General features: G+C 41.2%; 1 protein-coding gene across 1 annotated transcript in view; it reads left to right on the top strand.

The window, feature by feature from the left end:
• The first annotated feature begins 7715 nt into the window (after positions 1-7715).
• Positions 7716-17119, top strand: part of NMU (neuromedin U) — a 38920-nt gene continuing 29516 nt past the window's right edge. The window contains exons 1-2 of the mRNA XM_030313850.1: positions 7716-7827; positions 14546-14604. Of these exons, the coding sequence (XP_030169710.1) occupies positions 7716-7827; positions 14546-14604 (171 nt within the window). The remainder of the gene's footprint in view (positions 7828-14545; positions 14605-17119) is intronic.

Genomic DNA, 17119 nt, shown 5'->3' on the forward strand with positions numbered 1-17119 from the left:
ATCAAACCAACAACTATGCTAACAGATTATCTGGTATGGTCTATCAGGTGGTAGTATGGCAGTAAGTGCTAAGGAGAAAAAGTAAAGCTGTGTCAAGGAGATAGGAAGTGCTGAGAGGAAGAAGAGTGCTATTTATTATCAAGTGATCAGGGAAGGAAGACATCATCAATAAGGCAGCATCTTATCTGCCTCCAATGCTTTGCCCAGTATAGAATTAATGATGTGGTAGGACAGGACAGGAGTTGGAGGCAAGTCCTTGATATATTTTAAGAGAAAGAAAGTACAAGGGGATGGAAGGGTGAGAAAAAGAAGTTCAAGTAGGTTTTAATTGACCAATGACAATTGCCACAAATCAACCGTTGGCAACTGAGCCAATAGACATTAAACATATAGATGTCATGACAGAGAATACCAGGGGTGACCTGCTTGGAAACCTACTCAGTTAAGGTAGTGATTGCCTTACCTTTATTTTTCAGTTTTCTCTAAGAAGCAAATATATTATCTTGTCTACTGCTTTGTCCCTGTAAGCTGTTTTAAAATTCTTAAATTAGGGTTGAAACTCAGGAAGATCGAACATAGCTTCTATCTGAAATCGTATTAATGGGTGACAACATAGAAAAAGGACCCATGACTAATTTTTGAGAAAAAGGGGATTTGATTACAAATGAACAAAGATGCGACATTGGCTAATTTTATTCTTTTCAGAAATGCCTTAAAATAATATCAACTAGTATTTAATGTAGAGCAGTATGATATACATATATATACAACTTTCAGCATTTCATATGTGCATGGCCCACTTAAAAATCAGAGCTAAAATTATTAGAGACACTACAGATAAAACAAGTAGTGATTACTCCTTTATGATACTGAAAGGTCACTTATTTTTATATTCAGAAACTCACTCCAGGTCTCTTATGATTATTTTAACATTTTTTAAAAGATTAAATTATACCATTTTTCCCTCTTTATTTCTTTCAATTATCTTTGAGCAAATGCAATAAGATTTTTTATTTGCACATGCCTCTGTAAGGAAATTGTGTATCTTTTCATAAAAGCCAGGTATCTTTAGAAAATACAATAATGGTTTGATTCATTTTTAAATAGATTGGAAACCAATCCAGTGATTCAAAAATGGTTATACAATTTGCTATGTAGAAATAATAAAATTTACTTTATCTGCCCTTTTATTTTTATAGCTACCATTTAATTTTAGGTTCTGTTTTTACAAAACCTCATATGTCTGGAAGTGTTTGTTTTTCTGCCAGCCTTGCCCTGATGTGATTCATAAATATGCCAAGAAAATCTAATAAATCTTTCATTAGTACGTATTCATATTTTAATTGCAACTTAAAGAACAAAAGAAAAGATTCTGCCTTCAACTGATTGAAATTTTTGTATCATCATGTTTCAAATTACCGATAACAGTGCTGCTTTTCTGTAATGGCTTTACCTTCAGAACATCTATCATGTGAAAAATCTAGCCCGGTGGGCATTGATGTAAGTGCAAAAAGTTATTGACTTTTGCCTTTTAAAAAATTCTCTTATTACTTTTCTTGAAAGGAATTTATCTTTAAAGGCTTTAAGATAAACCTGTGCTGCTTTCAGTCTGCATGTCAACCTTCCCTGGACTGTGCTGAGAGAATTCACAGACAATATTTCCACCCACAAGTGCCTCCTGACTTCAAGAGATTGAAGAGATAAAGCTTAGCGCCTTTTGCAAAACAAAACAAAACAACTTTAAATCAATAAAACCCCAAAACATTAGCAAGAATGTTGGACATACAAAATTTTTATTGGCCATCAGTCCACATCACAGTCACCGTGGGCATTAGAAAATACCCTTAATGGGAAAGACTTTTAATAATGTTGCTTATCATTCCTGAAACTGCTCAAAATTAATTTTATCAAGTAATTAGAGACAATAAGAAAAGCTTCCTTCTCTGGGGCGCCTGGGTGGCGCAGTTGGTTGGGCGTCCGACTTCAGCCAGGTCACGATCTCGCGGTCCGTGAGTTCGAGCCCCCGCGTCAGGCTCTGGGCTGATGGCTCAGAGCCTGGAGCCTGTTTCCGATTCTGTGTCTCCCTCTCTCTCTGCCCCTCCCCCGTTCATGCTCTGTCTCTCTGTGTCCCCAAAAAATAAATAAACGTTGAAAAAAAATTTTAAGAAAGCTTCCTTCTCTTATAAAAGATGTTGTATTTCTTAAAATTATGTGAGCTGCTGTGTCATTATCAAGGCAGTTAATTATCCTACAACAGAAATTCTTAAGAAATGTAGATATACTTGGTCTCTGGTCCTTTATTTCTTATATTCATTGTTCTTCTGTTGTCTTCTAGAAGAGTTTTTCCTAGAGTGGTTCCTCAGAGCAACATGGTTCATCCAAAAGTCCTTCTGAGTCAAGAGATTTTCCTGGAGGCAGAGAGGTTGATATCTACATAATTTGAAGAGATAGCTGGGTAAAGGAATAATTAGGATTATTGGAGTTACTCTAAAACTTGTGAAATATTAGTGGTCAAAGGGAAGACAAACTTGGTTATAAAATGGGAATTTGATCCAGATGCCAAAAATGTTTGTGGAGAGAGCTGAAAGTTATCCTTGTCACTAAATAATAGATGCTATCTTCTGAACCAAAAGACCCACAGTCATTTGGTCACTTTTCTGGATCAAGTAGCCATCTCCTCTTGAGCCTCAGTCTGCAGCACTACAACTGGCTTCTACCCTGAATCTTACTCGGAGACCATAGGCTAAATTGGGTCTTGGAGTCGTGGCTTTTTTTTTCTTAATTTTTATTTTATTTTTTTAGTGAACTTATCTTTTCACCTTTTAAAATTAATTAATTAATTAGTTAATTAATTAATTATTTTTAAGTCAGCTCTAATGCCCAACATGGGGCTTGAACTCACCACCCCAAGATCAAGAGTCGCATGCTTTACTGACTGAGCCAGCCAGGTGATCCAGGAATGGTTGGCTTTCAACTTCTATAACCTCAGTGGAACTTTGACTCTTGTGGTTTTAGAAACCTTTAAGCAAAACTCTTCTCTGCAATTCAAATTTAAAATTGGGACGGTATTTCTAAAAAGTTCATCCCAATGAGCATAGGCAGTAAATAACAGAAGGTAAAGATGTATGACTGGATGCAGGTGGTCTTAGAAAAGACAAAACAGGACAGAGACTTCTCAGCATTTTGTGAGTCTGTAACTCTTACAGCTGACACTGGATGAATGAATGAATGAGCATCCTGTAAAGCATGTAGACATAATGGGTTATCATTATTTCACAAATAGTATCCACTTTCTATGTTTTAGAAAATGATGATATTCATAGTTAACAATTACATCAAAGTGACCATAAAGACCAAGGTTCTCCATCTGGGTGTAATGATGTACTTTCTGACCTGAAAAAAAAGTAAAGCTAGTGACTATAGCATAGTCACTGATGCACAAAGTGGGAGAAGAGGACTTCATAGTTGACAAGAACATCCAGGAATTAAATAGCAAAACTGGGATATTTCATGGCAAAAAGAGATAAAATTTCCCTGTGCCAAATTGTAAAGACTGCCACCATGTAGTCCAACAGGTCACCGTCATCATATCTGACCTGGACTTCTTTCTTGTTTGAAAATTGAGATATAATTCACATACCATAAAATTAATCCTTTTAAAGTAAGGAGTTCAGTGGTTTTTAGTATTTACAAGATTTTGCAACCATCACAAATGTCTAATTCCAGAACATTTTCATCACCCTGAAACACAACCTCCTTACTTATTAGCCATCACTCCTGTCTCTCCCCAGGCCCTGGAAACCACTTGTCTATTTTTGTCTCTATGGAGTTGCCTCATCCAGTATGTAGCCTTTTGTGACAGGCTTGTTTGATATAGCAAAACGTTTTCAAGGCTCATCCAGGTTGTGGTAAGTATCAGTCCTTCATCCCTTGTTATGGCTCTGGTGTAGACTTCTGCATGTCCTCCCACCTGGTCTCCCTGCATCTACTAGGGTCCCCGAGAGCCTGCTCACTATGGAAGCCAGAATAATCTTTTTCAAATGTAAATCACATCACCTTACTTCTTTACTCAAAATCCTCCACAGGCTTTTCATTTTACTTAGAGAAAAATTTCATCTCCTTGCCATGGCCTCTAAGAGCCTTCAATGATCAGGATTGTACCCTGTCTACTTCTCTGACCTCAACTTCCCACACTCCAGTCACCCTGTGCCAATTACTTCTGCTCCTTTAATTTTCCTGGCTTGTTTCTGCCGCAGGACCTTTGCACTTGATGATCCCTTTGCCTGGGGCTCTTCTCTCATAGTTCTTCCCATGACCATGACCATGACCATGACCAGTTTCTTCTCATCTTTAAGGCCTCCTATAGCATCTCCTCAGAGAGGCAAGCCTAGATAAACCTGTCTCAAGTGTCGTTTCCCCAACTCCCAGTCACTTTCTATTATTGCATTACCCTGTTTTAATTTCTTTATAGCATTTATTACTATCTGAAATTGTTTTGTTTTACTGATTATTATCTGCATCTCCTTGAAAATCTGTCAACTCCATGAAGCCAGAGGCTAACTGACTTGGTCACTGCTGTATCCCAAGCTTCTACAATGGAGCCTAGAAGGTGCTCAATTAATATTTGAAGGATTGCATGACTATCTTGCCTAGAACTCCTAAGTCTTCTAGATCTTGCCCCTATTCTCAATTCCTAAAGCTTGCTCTCTTCACCTATTACTAGACTTTGCTATTGCCACCTACTGCTTGACGGATTTCTCTCTGTGGTTGACTCTTTCATTAACTGACATTCAACCCTTCCTTAATGTCCTTGATGACAACTCTTCCAGACATCTCTATCACAGGCTAGCAGGTCTTGCTAATCTGCAGGTTCATGATCAAACTGAGCCTTCATTCCTGTAGGTTGTAGGCAAAAAAACAAAGTTCAGCTGCTCATTTGCAGTCAAGAATGCAAGAGATAATGGGTGAGAGGAATCAGCATGGTACACAGAATCAAACTTTCAGTCTTGAACAGAGAAAGTAGGAATGCTTTAGATGCTGTATGTACTACACGTGGTGATATATGCTGATGTATAAGCTCAGTTTAAATGAATATGAACTTCTAGGTACAGATTGGAATTCAGTTTGTAACTGAATTGTTCAGCCTCCTCTGCAGAGATCTGGAATCTAACTTCTTTGAAATACTTGGATGAAAGGAGACCTTTGGAATCAGTTTCATTTTATTTAGTTAATTGTGGAATCCCCAATCTTTGCTCCTGGTTAAATGAAGTGCCTATCTCCCCACATTCTCCCATCCATCTTCTCCTATCATCCAAGTCATATAATGCCTGACCATTAGGGTGCACATCTTTCCTGAAACATTTTTTAAAAAATAACTCCTATACAGAGAGTAAAGGACAAGCCACAAATAAAGAGAAAATATTTGCCAAACATTTAACCAACGAAAGTTCTAGAATACATAAAGCATTCCTATAATGGATAATAATAAAAAAAAAACTAACAACTCAGGAAAAATGAGAAAAAGAGACAAATGGGTATTTCACTAAAAACAATAATGGTCAATACATTTGTGTAAAGATGCTCTCATTAGTACTGGAAATTGTAAATTAAATCCACAATGAGATGCCACGCCTACCAGATTAGCAAAGCTTTTTGCAAGGAAGTACAGCAATGGAAACTTCATGCACTGCTGGTGGAATATAAATGGATTTAACACATTGGAAAACAATTTAAAGTAGAGTTTAACTAGATTTTCTCCCCTGCTGACTCTACTAAGTGTATACCTCAAAAAACTCTTGTCAACAAGGGACATATACAAGAACATTCAGAGCAGCTGGGTTCATGCAGAAAAACACTTATAATGCATGAGTTGTTCCTTTACTGATCTGCGGGGGGGTATAAGAAACATTGAGCCCACTATTTTCAGGCATCTCTGTTCTCAATGACATCTCACCCCACACAGGCTGCTGAGACCAGAGATTTTTCAGTGTGCCTCCAGGAAACACAAGGAAGACCATGGAGAATCAGAGCCACCCCTATCGGCCTACATCCTCCATACTACCTTTTCACTACTTTGGGGATAAATCAAAGTATAAGCAATCTTGAATCAAATCTATTCTCATCAATCCTTGAATCTGAACCAGACTCTAATCTGACCTTGCTCACATGCTACCTGAATATAAAGAACTGAAAAAAGGTAGTGGTTATTTTGTTTCCACTTCACCTGTCAGAATTGCAGTCCTGCCTCACTGTTTCTGACTATCCCAGTCTGCCTGGTAATACAGCTATTTGAATAGGAATTGGGGTCCTTTACCAAGTTCTCATTTTCTTCAGGCAAGTTCCACCTGTTTCTAAATGTTGTACTCTTTAAGGCCATGCCTTGTCTATAGTGGGTTGCACGGTGCGTGTCTAATACACTGAAGTCCCCGACTTAGAGGAAGAAACATCTTCACAGAGCAGCCTCCCTCACAGGCTGGTATTCTTGGGCAGACTGTTTAATATCTCCGAGCATCAGCAAATGAGAGTCATAATACTTTTATATCCCAGAGATGCTATGAGTGTTAAATTAAACAGCATGGGAAGATGTCCCTTAAGAAATGTTCATGTACTTCCTTTCTACCCTTCCCTCTGTGTTCCTTTCAAAAGGACCTCAAAAGGAGGCCAAATGAGATCAGTCTTTCCTCTTTCTGTAGAAGGAAATTAAAGCAGTGTCAGCCAGTGTCCTGGAGGATGTTTCCTGGACTTTTCCACTTAGGAAGTAAAGGAAAGTATATACGGAGGGGCATAGTAGCAGAGGTCCAATCACCCTAGAAACCAAAAAGCAACCGCTAGGGAGTGACAGCAGGAAAAATGCATAGAAAAAGGAGTAACCTTAGGCTTGGAAATCCATAGGACAGCCAGAGACCTTCCAGACCTACTGGAAATGTATGTGTGGTCAAATCCCAGCAATCCTTTCTTCTTGATCTTCTTTAACAGGTAACTGCATTTCCCTAAATGGTCTCAGACCTCGCAGGAGTTTGGGGAACGCCAACATCACCACTGAACCAGTACTGCTCTTTATGCACGGGGACATTGTGCTGGAAGCTGGGGATGTCCTAGTGAGCAGGACAGAGGTGTTTCTACAGAAATGGCCCCTGGGGCTCTGGGAAAGGAGGCACGCACAGTCACAGTCGATTGGGGCAGAGAAGGCTTCCCGGGGAGAAGAAGGGGCTTCCCAGGCAGACGTGAGAAACGAGAGAGCGTCGTCACCAGCAAGCTTGAAAACCCGGATCCCATCCTCTTGGAGCCTCTTGGTTTGCCATATTCCTCTGGCTCCCACTCAAATCCTTGCCAGAAGGGAACGGACCTGCACCGCTTTCTTTCCCTGTTCCTCCCAGAGGCCCGAGGGCCGGCAGAGCGAAAATGCGCACTGTCCTGAGTCAGAACTCTGGCCGGGGGCGGGTCCCGCTGCGGCTGGGGGCGTCGGGGGCGGGCAGCGGGTGGCCAGTGACGCGACGGAGGCCGGGGGCGGCGGGTGCGAGGTGACGCGCGTGGGGACCGCGCTGGCCCAGCCCACGTGTCCGCGAGATTTAAAAGTTGGCGGCGCGCGGGGAGGTCAGCTTGGCGGCGGAGCCCCGCGAGCAGCGCGCCCGGGACGCAGAGGCACTGCCAGGGCCCCGCGTGGAGTGCTGACCCGCGCAGCTCAGGCTTCTAGCTCCGAGCCGCCAAGCGCCGAGATGCCGCGAGCAGCGAACCGCCGCCCTGGGCCGCCCGCCGGACAGGTGGCCGCCGCGTCCCGTCCCCTGCTGCTGCTGCTGCTGCTCGCCTGTTGCGCGGGCACCTGCCTTGGTAAGCGCGCCCCGCGCCTCCCGGGCTCCCCGCGCCCGCCGCTTCCCGCGCCTTTCCCCTGCCCACTCGCCGCGCTCTCTTCCCTCCCTTTCTCGCCTCTACTGTTGGCTGCTGGGACTGTCTTTCCCCTCGTGCGGTGGGGCTTCCTAGCTTCTCGCCTTTGACGACCGGCGCGCGTCTCGGCCACCGGGCAGCCAGGGCGCGGGTGCCTGTGGCCCGGCTGGAGCGCGGTCCCCGCTCGTCCGAAATCCCCAGGCCCCGGGCAGCCTGCAGTTGGCGGAAATCTGTAGGGCCCCCTAGCCTTGCGGATGTCCGTGGCCGGTGAAAACGTAAATAAATTAACACAGTGAAAAATGAAAATGCGTTCCCTTTCATTACAATAACTAGAGGGACTGATGGCTGAAGCAAAAGTAGAGTGGGATACTTGACCTTCTGATGCCGGGTAGACTTGGAGCGTGCTCATCATCTTTGGTGAGTGAGCTACTGTTGTGTTCAGATAATCCTGAGCAGTGAAACAGGCCCCCTTCTAGCCGTTTAGAAGGGAAAACTAGTGGGGTTTTGTGCCTTCTAGGTTTTGACGCACCAGATCAGGAAAAAGCATAGTGAAAAAAAGTGGCTTAGAAAAAAGAAGTGGGAAAAGCAAAAGCAAAGGCAGGGAGGGATATCTGAAGCTCGGAAGACAAGGTAGGGCTGAGCCCAGCGTGTTCCAATGGGGAGATCACTTCCCTATCTCCTAAAAGTTACTGTTTCCAAGTACGTTGATAGATCATCCTTTATCTCTCAGCTCCCAGAGTCCCCTCCAGGGCTAGTAAGTATCCTGCAAAACCATGAATTTTCTAACTCTGCAGAAGGTTCTTTTAGCTTCCCTCCGCTCTCCTGTCAGTGAGGTGAAGGTGGGCAGACAATCTCATCATTGTTCATAATATTGGGGACTTGAAACCATAACTGCAGGGACCTTTCAGAGTATACGGGACAGCCCTCAATTAGAGGTGGAGAAACTGAAGCTATTCTTGCTTTCCAATGTATTTATTTTTATTGCTGACCTTTCATTGTTTTGTTTTTTTCCTTTCCTGGGGGCATTGAAGAAGGGGGTAGGGGAGGGGGTTCTCCTGCTTGAAAAACGAGGGCATTTGGCTCTGAAATCTAAGCAGTCAGAGGCTAGACCTGAACTTTTTCCATCATCACATAGCCAGCAATGATACAGCATAATTCATGCAAAGTACTGTTAATATTTTTTATTTTTAGAATTAGTAGTAGAATTAGTAGTAGATGGCAATCTTTATCTACTTTATTAGGGAAGCAGATAATTATAGTTTTAAAAGTGTCTTTTTCTCTGTAAAGCAAATGTACTTGCCATGCATGTTGCATGTTATGTGCCTACAGTGATCTTTGCATCAGTTGGAGATAACTGCTTTTTGGGGAGGCAGGGAGTTTTCAGGCTGCTGGTGATTAAGCAGAAACTGTGGAAGGCTGCTTTCTAAAAAAGACAAGTCTTGGGTTTTATTTCCACAAAGAGTGTATCTGCTGGCTGGTCAATCATCCCAAAAATATCCCCAGTATTTCTCAATAGGGACAAGATGCTTTTTTCACTGTACAGAGACCCCCTACACTACCATTTTGTATCTCTTTTCCCCTTCAACCTGCTCTTGATATTTCAAGATGTGATGGAGGGGGGAGAGGGTAAACATAGTGTGATCTTCCCTAGTCCCGAGACCCTAAAAATGGCACAGGAGGGGAAGCGTGACGTACATAACCAAAACCGAGAGATAATCTACCAAGATTAATCATTATGCAGAAAACAAGATGATGTATCTAAAAACAACAAAACAGATGTCACAAAGCCAGAGGAAAATAAAATAGTGCCAATAAGTGGAGCATCCTTGGCAAAATGAGTTAGCAGAGCATGCAACAGTAGTGAGAATATAAAGAGCCAGCCACAGATTTGGTGGATGGAAACAGTTCGCTATCCAGAGAACATTGTTAAAATCAGGAAGATTTCCTAAAAGGGGGCACATTTTGGATAACTGCATCAAACCTCGATTCGGCCTGTGACTATAAGTGATCAAAGTGCCTGAGACTAAAGAAAAAAGTGGGGGCACCTGGGTGGCTCAGTTAAGCGTTTAACTCTTCCTTTCCACTCAGGTCATGATCTCGCGTTTCGTGAGTTCGAGCCCCGCGTCGGGCTCCAAGCTGACAGTGTGGAGCCTGCTTGAGATTCTCTCTCTACTTCTCTCTCTGCCCCTCCCCTGCTAGCTCTCTGTCTCTCTCAAAAATGAATAAATAAACTTACCAAAAAAAAAAAAAGATGTGTTTTTTCCTACTCAGATCCCTATTTATTGAATAATCCTTAAAATTAAGTCAGCAGTAATAATTTCTCACTTCAAAACCCTACGCTAGTTAAGTGCTAGCAGTGAGAAAAGAAAGTTAGCACCACTTTTATAACAGAGTCTATTTTTCAGAGAAAGACAAATACTGTATGATCTCACATAGATGTGGAATCTAAAATACAAAACCAAAAAATGCCAACAAAACAAAATCAAACCAAGCATGTGGATACTGAGACCAGATTGGTGGTTCACAGAGATGGGAGGTGGAGATGTGTGAAATGGGTAAAGGGGGTTGAAAGGTACAAACTTCCACTTATAAAATAAGTCATGGGGATGTAACGTACAGCATGGTGACTATATGGCGTATTTGAAAGTTGCTAAGAGACTAAGTCTTAAAAGTTCTCATCACAAGAAAAAAAAATTCTACAAGTATATATAGTGATGGATGTTAACTAGACTTATTGTAGTGATCATCTGACAATATATACAAATTTAGGATCATCATGTTGTACACCTGAAACTAATATGATGTTGTATGTCAGTTATACTCCAATAAAAAGGTCTGTTTTTCTTTCTCTTACTGATGCTGTATTTTACAGATGCAAAAATTGTCTATACATACTATTTGCATTAGTTAGATTGCATAAGACTAAAGGTTTCACTTTACTAGTAGTACTTTAGTATAAATATCTCAAGGGGTGCTTGAGTGGCTCAGTCAGTTAAGCATCCAACTCTTGATTTCAGCTCAGGTTATGATCTCAGGATTCGTGGGACCAAGCCCCCTATTGGGCTGTGCACAGAGAGCACAGAGCCTACTTGGGATTCTCTCCCTCTGTCTCTGCCTCTCCCCTGCTTGCACTGTCTCTCAAAATAAACAAACTTTAAAAAAGTATGAATATCTCAAAACTGATTGAAAACAGTGCAGTTTTCATGATATAGAAGATAATGGCACTCTTAGTATATTTGAGAAAGTATCTAGTACTGCTATTTGACAATATAAAGCCCACATCTAGGGTATCTTGGGGAGAAAAAAAATCACTCAACTTGGGTTAGCAAACACACAAAGGGAAGAAAAATAATTCTCCCTTATGTTTGGGTTTGGTAATAGGATATTAGTGGATTTGTATAAGTTAAAAACACTTTAAAATTTTGGCTTCTCTAGCTTTTTTACCCTGAGACTGTATTTACATGTTTTGTGTAAGAGCCACAAAGTACCCCTTTTTGATTATGTAAGTGCTTGGGACAAAGTTAGATATAATGGCAATTCCTGTGGGACCCATGCAAGCTTGGGAGCACGGAAGTAGGCAAGCTCTCGGTTGCTGGTAAGGCAGTGTGGAGGTGGGAGTTTCCACTTCTATCGGAGGTTGGGAGACAGACAGGCGTGGAAAGAATATAAAATTGTATTCTTTAAACAGGAACACCCTGTCACACAGAAAGGAACAGTGGTATAATGAGTGGAGAAATCAGAAGTACCTGCGGGTGACGGCTGAATCTAAAGAGTGAAAATCTCTGTGTTCTTCTCTCGCGTCAAATCCACCCTGCTCTCTCCTTCCATTCCTCTTCCTTTTACCTTCCTCTTATTCAGTCTTGGTAACAGTACATAAGCCGCACATCCCAGTTGCAAGGAAAGGGCTGATGGCCTTTTAGATGGTTTTCATGAGAATATCCATATCCCCCTTTTGGAAATCTTCAGACTTGTTAAAGAGAATCTTAGACCTAAAATGTTTGTTTGAGCTGCTTATTTCTGTTGAATAAAGAGGCATCTTCTGTTTCTTTTTACAATGCAATGCCCTATCCCCCTTGGATATTCGGTGTTGTCCGTGGACTAGCAGCATCATTGTCACCAGGGAGCTTGCTATAAATGCAGACTCTTGGGCCTGTCCCTGACTGACTGAATTAGAATCTCATTTAGTAAGATCTCCAGGTGTTGTGTACGAAAAGTAGAGAAGCACAGCTTTCTCCCTTCCTGAAAACAGAATCAGCTCAGAGGAATATACACCAGACAACAGAAACTTTGAGACATACACGTGTGCTAGGGTGAGAGCTATACAGTTGAGAAGCATGTAAGACCATTTGCCCACCTTGAACAGTTGTTCTGTGAAAGGGGATTCAATGAGGTTCTGAGATAAATCAACCATTATGGGCCACATGACCTCTGTACATTATTTCTGATGCTTGGTAGCACAGAAAATATAGCTAAATTTGTACTATTATTTACATTCTAATAAACAGTTAATATTATTAGAATTTAAATAATGGTATAAATTTGTATGAACTCAAGGGAAGACTTAACTTCCTGCTATCTTTTTAAAAAATTATTTTCTTTAAGCTTATTTTTTTAAGTATTTAATTTTGTTATATTTGAGATCTTAGAAAAATTTAGTCTTTTACTAACAGGATGTATTGTTGATTTCGTTAAACAAAAATGTATACATTTAAGAAAATGAGTAGTAATTACATTTAATATTAATAGATATTATCTCAAGGGGTGCCTGGGTGGCTCAGTCGGTTAAACATCTGACTTCAGTTCAGGTCATGATCTCAGGGTTCATGAGTTCAACCCCTGCATTGGGCTCTGTGCTGACAGCTCAGAGCCTGGAGCCTGCTTCGGATTCTGTGTCTCCCTCTCTCTCTGCACCTCCCGTGCTGGTGCTGTCTCTGTCTCTCATTAAAAATTTTTTTTGAATAATAAATATTATCTCAGTGTTTTTACAGAGATAATTTACATAGCATGAATTAGATAATTAAATCTATGAAGAAAATATTACCTTAGAGGGTGGAAGCTAATTAACATTTTACTTCAGTAATAATTAAGGGCCTAACAAGTAATTCTTATTTTTTAATATGAAATTTATTGTCAAATTGGTTTCCATACAACACCCACTGCTCATCCCAAAAGGTGCCCTCCTCAATACCCATCACCCACCCTCCCCTCCCTCCCACCCCCCATCAACCGTCAGTTTGTTCTCATTTTTTTTTAACATTTTTATTTATTTTTGAGACACATAGAACGTGAGCAGGGTAGGGGCAAAGAGAGAGGGAGACACAGAATCTGAAGCAGGCTCCAGGGTCTGAGCTGTCAGCACAGAGCCTGATGCGGGGCTCGAACCCATGAACTGCAAGATCATAACCTGAGCTGAAGCTGGACACTTAACCAACTGAGCCACCCAGGCGCCCCTGTTCTCAGTTTTTAAGAGTCTCTTATGCTTTGGCTCTCTTCCTCTCTAACCTCTTTCTTTTTTTTTCCTTCCCCTCCCCCATGGACTTCTGTTAAGTTTCTCAGGATCCACATAAGAGTGAAAACATATGGTATCTGTCTTTCTCTGTATGACTTATTTCACTTAGCATCACACTCTCCAGTTCCATTCACGTTGCTACAAAAGACCACATTTCATTCTTTCTCATTGCCACGTAGTATTCCATTGTGTATATACACCACAATTTCTTTATCCATTTGTCAGTTGATGGACATTTAGGCTCTTTCCATAATTTGGCTATTGTTGAAAGTGCTGCTATAAGCATTGGGGTACAAATGCCCCTATGCATCAGCACTCCTGTATCCTTTGGGTAAATTCCTAGCAGTGCTATTGCTGGGTCATAGGGTAGGTCTATTTTTAATTTTTTGAGGAACCTCCACACCGTTTTCCAGAGCAGCTGCACCAGTTTGCATTCCCACAAGTAGTTCTTTTTTAAAAGGCCTTCACTGAAATATACTTTATATACCATAAAATTTATGTTTTAAGTGTGCAACTCAGTGGGTTTTAAGTAGATTTCAAGACCTATGCTGCTGTCCCAACAATACAGTTTTCCATGACCCCTCCCAAAAATCTCTTATGTCTTTGCAGTCAATCTCTGTTCTTACCCCTAGCCCCAGGCAGCCACTAATCTTTCTATGATTACAGATTTGCCTTTTCTGGACATTCTATATAAATGGAATCATATATTTGGTCTTTTGCCTCTGGCTTATTTGATTTAGTGTAATATGTCTGAGATTCATCTTTGATGAAGCATGTATCAGTAGTTCATTTCTTTTTATTGCCAAATAGTATTCCATTGTGTGCAGGTACCACATTTAGCTTATCTATTCTCAGAGAATGGACATTTGGATTGTTTCCACTTGGGGGCTATTATGATAATGCTGCTATGCACATTCATGTACATGTTTTGGTGTAAACATATAAGGAATTCATTCTTAAGAGTAATGTCTTTGAAATGCTATTTAATAATTATGTATCCTCATACTAAGTCAAATGCTGAAATATCTAGTTGAAATAGGAGGGTAATGATGTATGGCAAAATGAAAAATATCATCCAAAAATGAGTTATATATACATGTTTAATTTTAGAAGAAATATAACAAAAATAACATGCAAGTATAACTTTAATTTCAGGTGCTCCAATATTATCTCAAGAACTACGGCCTGAACAAGAACTACAGCTGTGGAATGAGGTAAAGAATTGTCCTTATACAAATTAGTGGAAACTTTAACCCTCTTTGAAAATATCAAATGAAATAATATAATTGAGTTTTGGGACAAGTATGATTTTATTAACATTCTGATATCATAATATTCAGAATTCTTTTGAAGTGAAAAAAGGAAAGATTAAAAAAATTAAACAATTACAGTAAATGACAAAGCAAGATGGCAAAATGAGCCCTAATAATAGAGTAATTACAATAATGTGAATACACTAGAATATGCCACTTAAAGACAGAAATTCTCAGATTGAATTTTTTTTAAAGATCCAGCAATATGCTGTCTATAAAAGTCTCACTTAAGATGAAAAACAAAAGAAGGCTAAGCAACAAGTATGGAAAAGGACATACCAAAGAGCCCCGAACACCACGTGGCATAGTTTTATTTTATATATTTTTTACTTCTTTGTCTCCCAATTATGGTAACATACAAACATGCAGTCTGATTAAGTGGTCTCATGTTACAGGGTCGTGAGGGATGTTATCACATACATACCTGTATAGCCAGGTTGCCTTGAAGTTTTTTTTTTTCTTTCCTTAGGGAGGGGACCCTACCATATTCCCCCCTTTGATGCTTGGACCCCTCTATTTAGGGTCAAAGAGCATCATCTTGGTTTAGAGGTTTATATAGGCCATCCTCCCACATATCTAGTATAGTCCACCTGGGGCCTGCTATTTGATAGCTGCGTTGACATTGTCCCAGGTCTCTCAGAGATGAGAGAAGTTAGACAAGGGGTGAGGATCTGGCTCAAGGTGAGATGAAAGGTGAAACCCCCAACATTGGGTTTTCCAGACAGTTGAGTTATAAAATCTTTGGCTTAGGCATGTTAAGTTTTTAACAGAGACGACGATGAACTGTTTCCCCAGTAGACAAGACAGTTTTTCCCAATAAATGCACTTTTTTTTAAAAAAAAAATTTTTTTTCAACGTTTATTTATTTTTTTGGGACAGAGAGAGACAGAGCATGAACGGGGGAGGGGCAGAGAGAGAGGGAGACAACAGAATCGGAAACAGGCTCCAGGCTCTGAGCCATCAGCCCAGAGCCTGACGCGGGGCTCGAACTCACGGACCGCGAGATCGTGACCTGGCCGAAGTCGGACGCTTAACCGACTGCGCCACCCAGGCGCCCCAATAAATGCACTTTTGAAGAACCAAACCCCGGTAGTAGGACTGAGGCACTTTGTTTTACTATAAGGTTTGTGGAGATCTAATTTTCTAGTCTCTTCTGGCCATTGTTTTCCCATGTTAGTACCAACGAAGTATCCTATCCACAAAAGGAAGGTGAGTGTTCATAGAAACCTCTCATCACATTTCCAGCCAGCCAGGGTGGCCTTGGCCAATCCTGTGGCAAAGAGCAGAGCATGAATCACAATAATAGTGAGAAACTAGGTGTGACAGTGCATCACAGTAAGAAAACATATAGAAAATAAGGACAGTCTTTTGTTCCACTGGACCGTCGATTCTTCCAGCTTCTGCCATGTGTAGATTAGTCAGCTTCCGGAGTGACTAAAGCAGGGCTGCAGTCTCCCAGAGCCTCTGGAGTTGCAGATTGCTTCTTCCATATGGTCAGCTTGCATGGCATTGATGGATCAGGAATGCACTCCCAGTTTCGAGATTCTGGCTTCACTCTGCTGTAGTGAATCCAGGGACCCACTTTGGCTACCTTTACTGCAGCAGGGGTGGACAAAGTGACAGTGAACGGGTCCCTCCAGAGGGTTTTTAGGGGTTAGACATTTTACTCCTTTATCCATATTGCATCTCCTGGCTTAAAGGGGTGAGCGTCTGTGGTCAGATTCGTAGGTAATTGCTCCCTGACCCAGTGGTGTAAGGTGGTTAGGGTAGAGCCAAGGGCCTGCATCTGTTGTCTTAGGGTTAGATTGTCTGTCTCATTTAGATCCCCCCTTATGCACTGGATAATGGGAAGAGGGCACCCATAAAGGATTTTATAAAGGGAGAACCCCATCTGCTTCTTCAGCCTCCCACTTGCAGCTGCCTCCCTGAGGGTCCCTACCTCTCCCTGTCTAATGTTGACCCTTTCCCTATTTATTTCTCCCCTGGAGCAGGGCCTGTAACTGCTTTTAGGGAACAAGATTGATGACCACTCTGGCTTCTTCAAGCTGATAAGGACAGTGTGGGGGTACAGCAGTTAGAGTCTACCCAAGGGTCGGTCGAGTGGCCCACAGTATGGTTTTACAGGAAGGCTGGCAGGCATGAGGCGCATAAACATTAGCAGATACAAAGAGAAAAACACAAAGTAAAGATCATACTGACCAACAAGATGCCATCTGAAGATAATGTCTACAGTTTCCAAACCTGTCAAATAATCTAGGAGAGACTCTGACTTTGTAAACAACGTATGTCAGGGGATCTCTCATAACCCAGGTGATGGAGAAGCAGGAGCAGTAAGTAATCAATGGTGGCTCTATTTCCAAGAGTTTGGCCCTAACTTAATTAAAAACACTTTTTTTTTAAAAATTTTTTTTTTTCA

Source organism: Lynx canadensis, chromosome B1 (genome assembly GCF_007474595.2).
Source record: "Lynx canadensis isolate LIC74 chromosome B1, mLynCan4.pri.v2, whole genome shotgun sequence".
NCBI lineage: Eukaryota > Metazoa > Chordata > Mammalia > Carnivora > Felidae > Lynx > Lynx canadensis.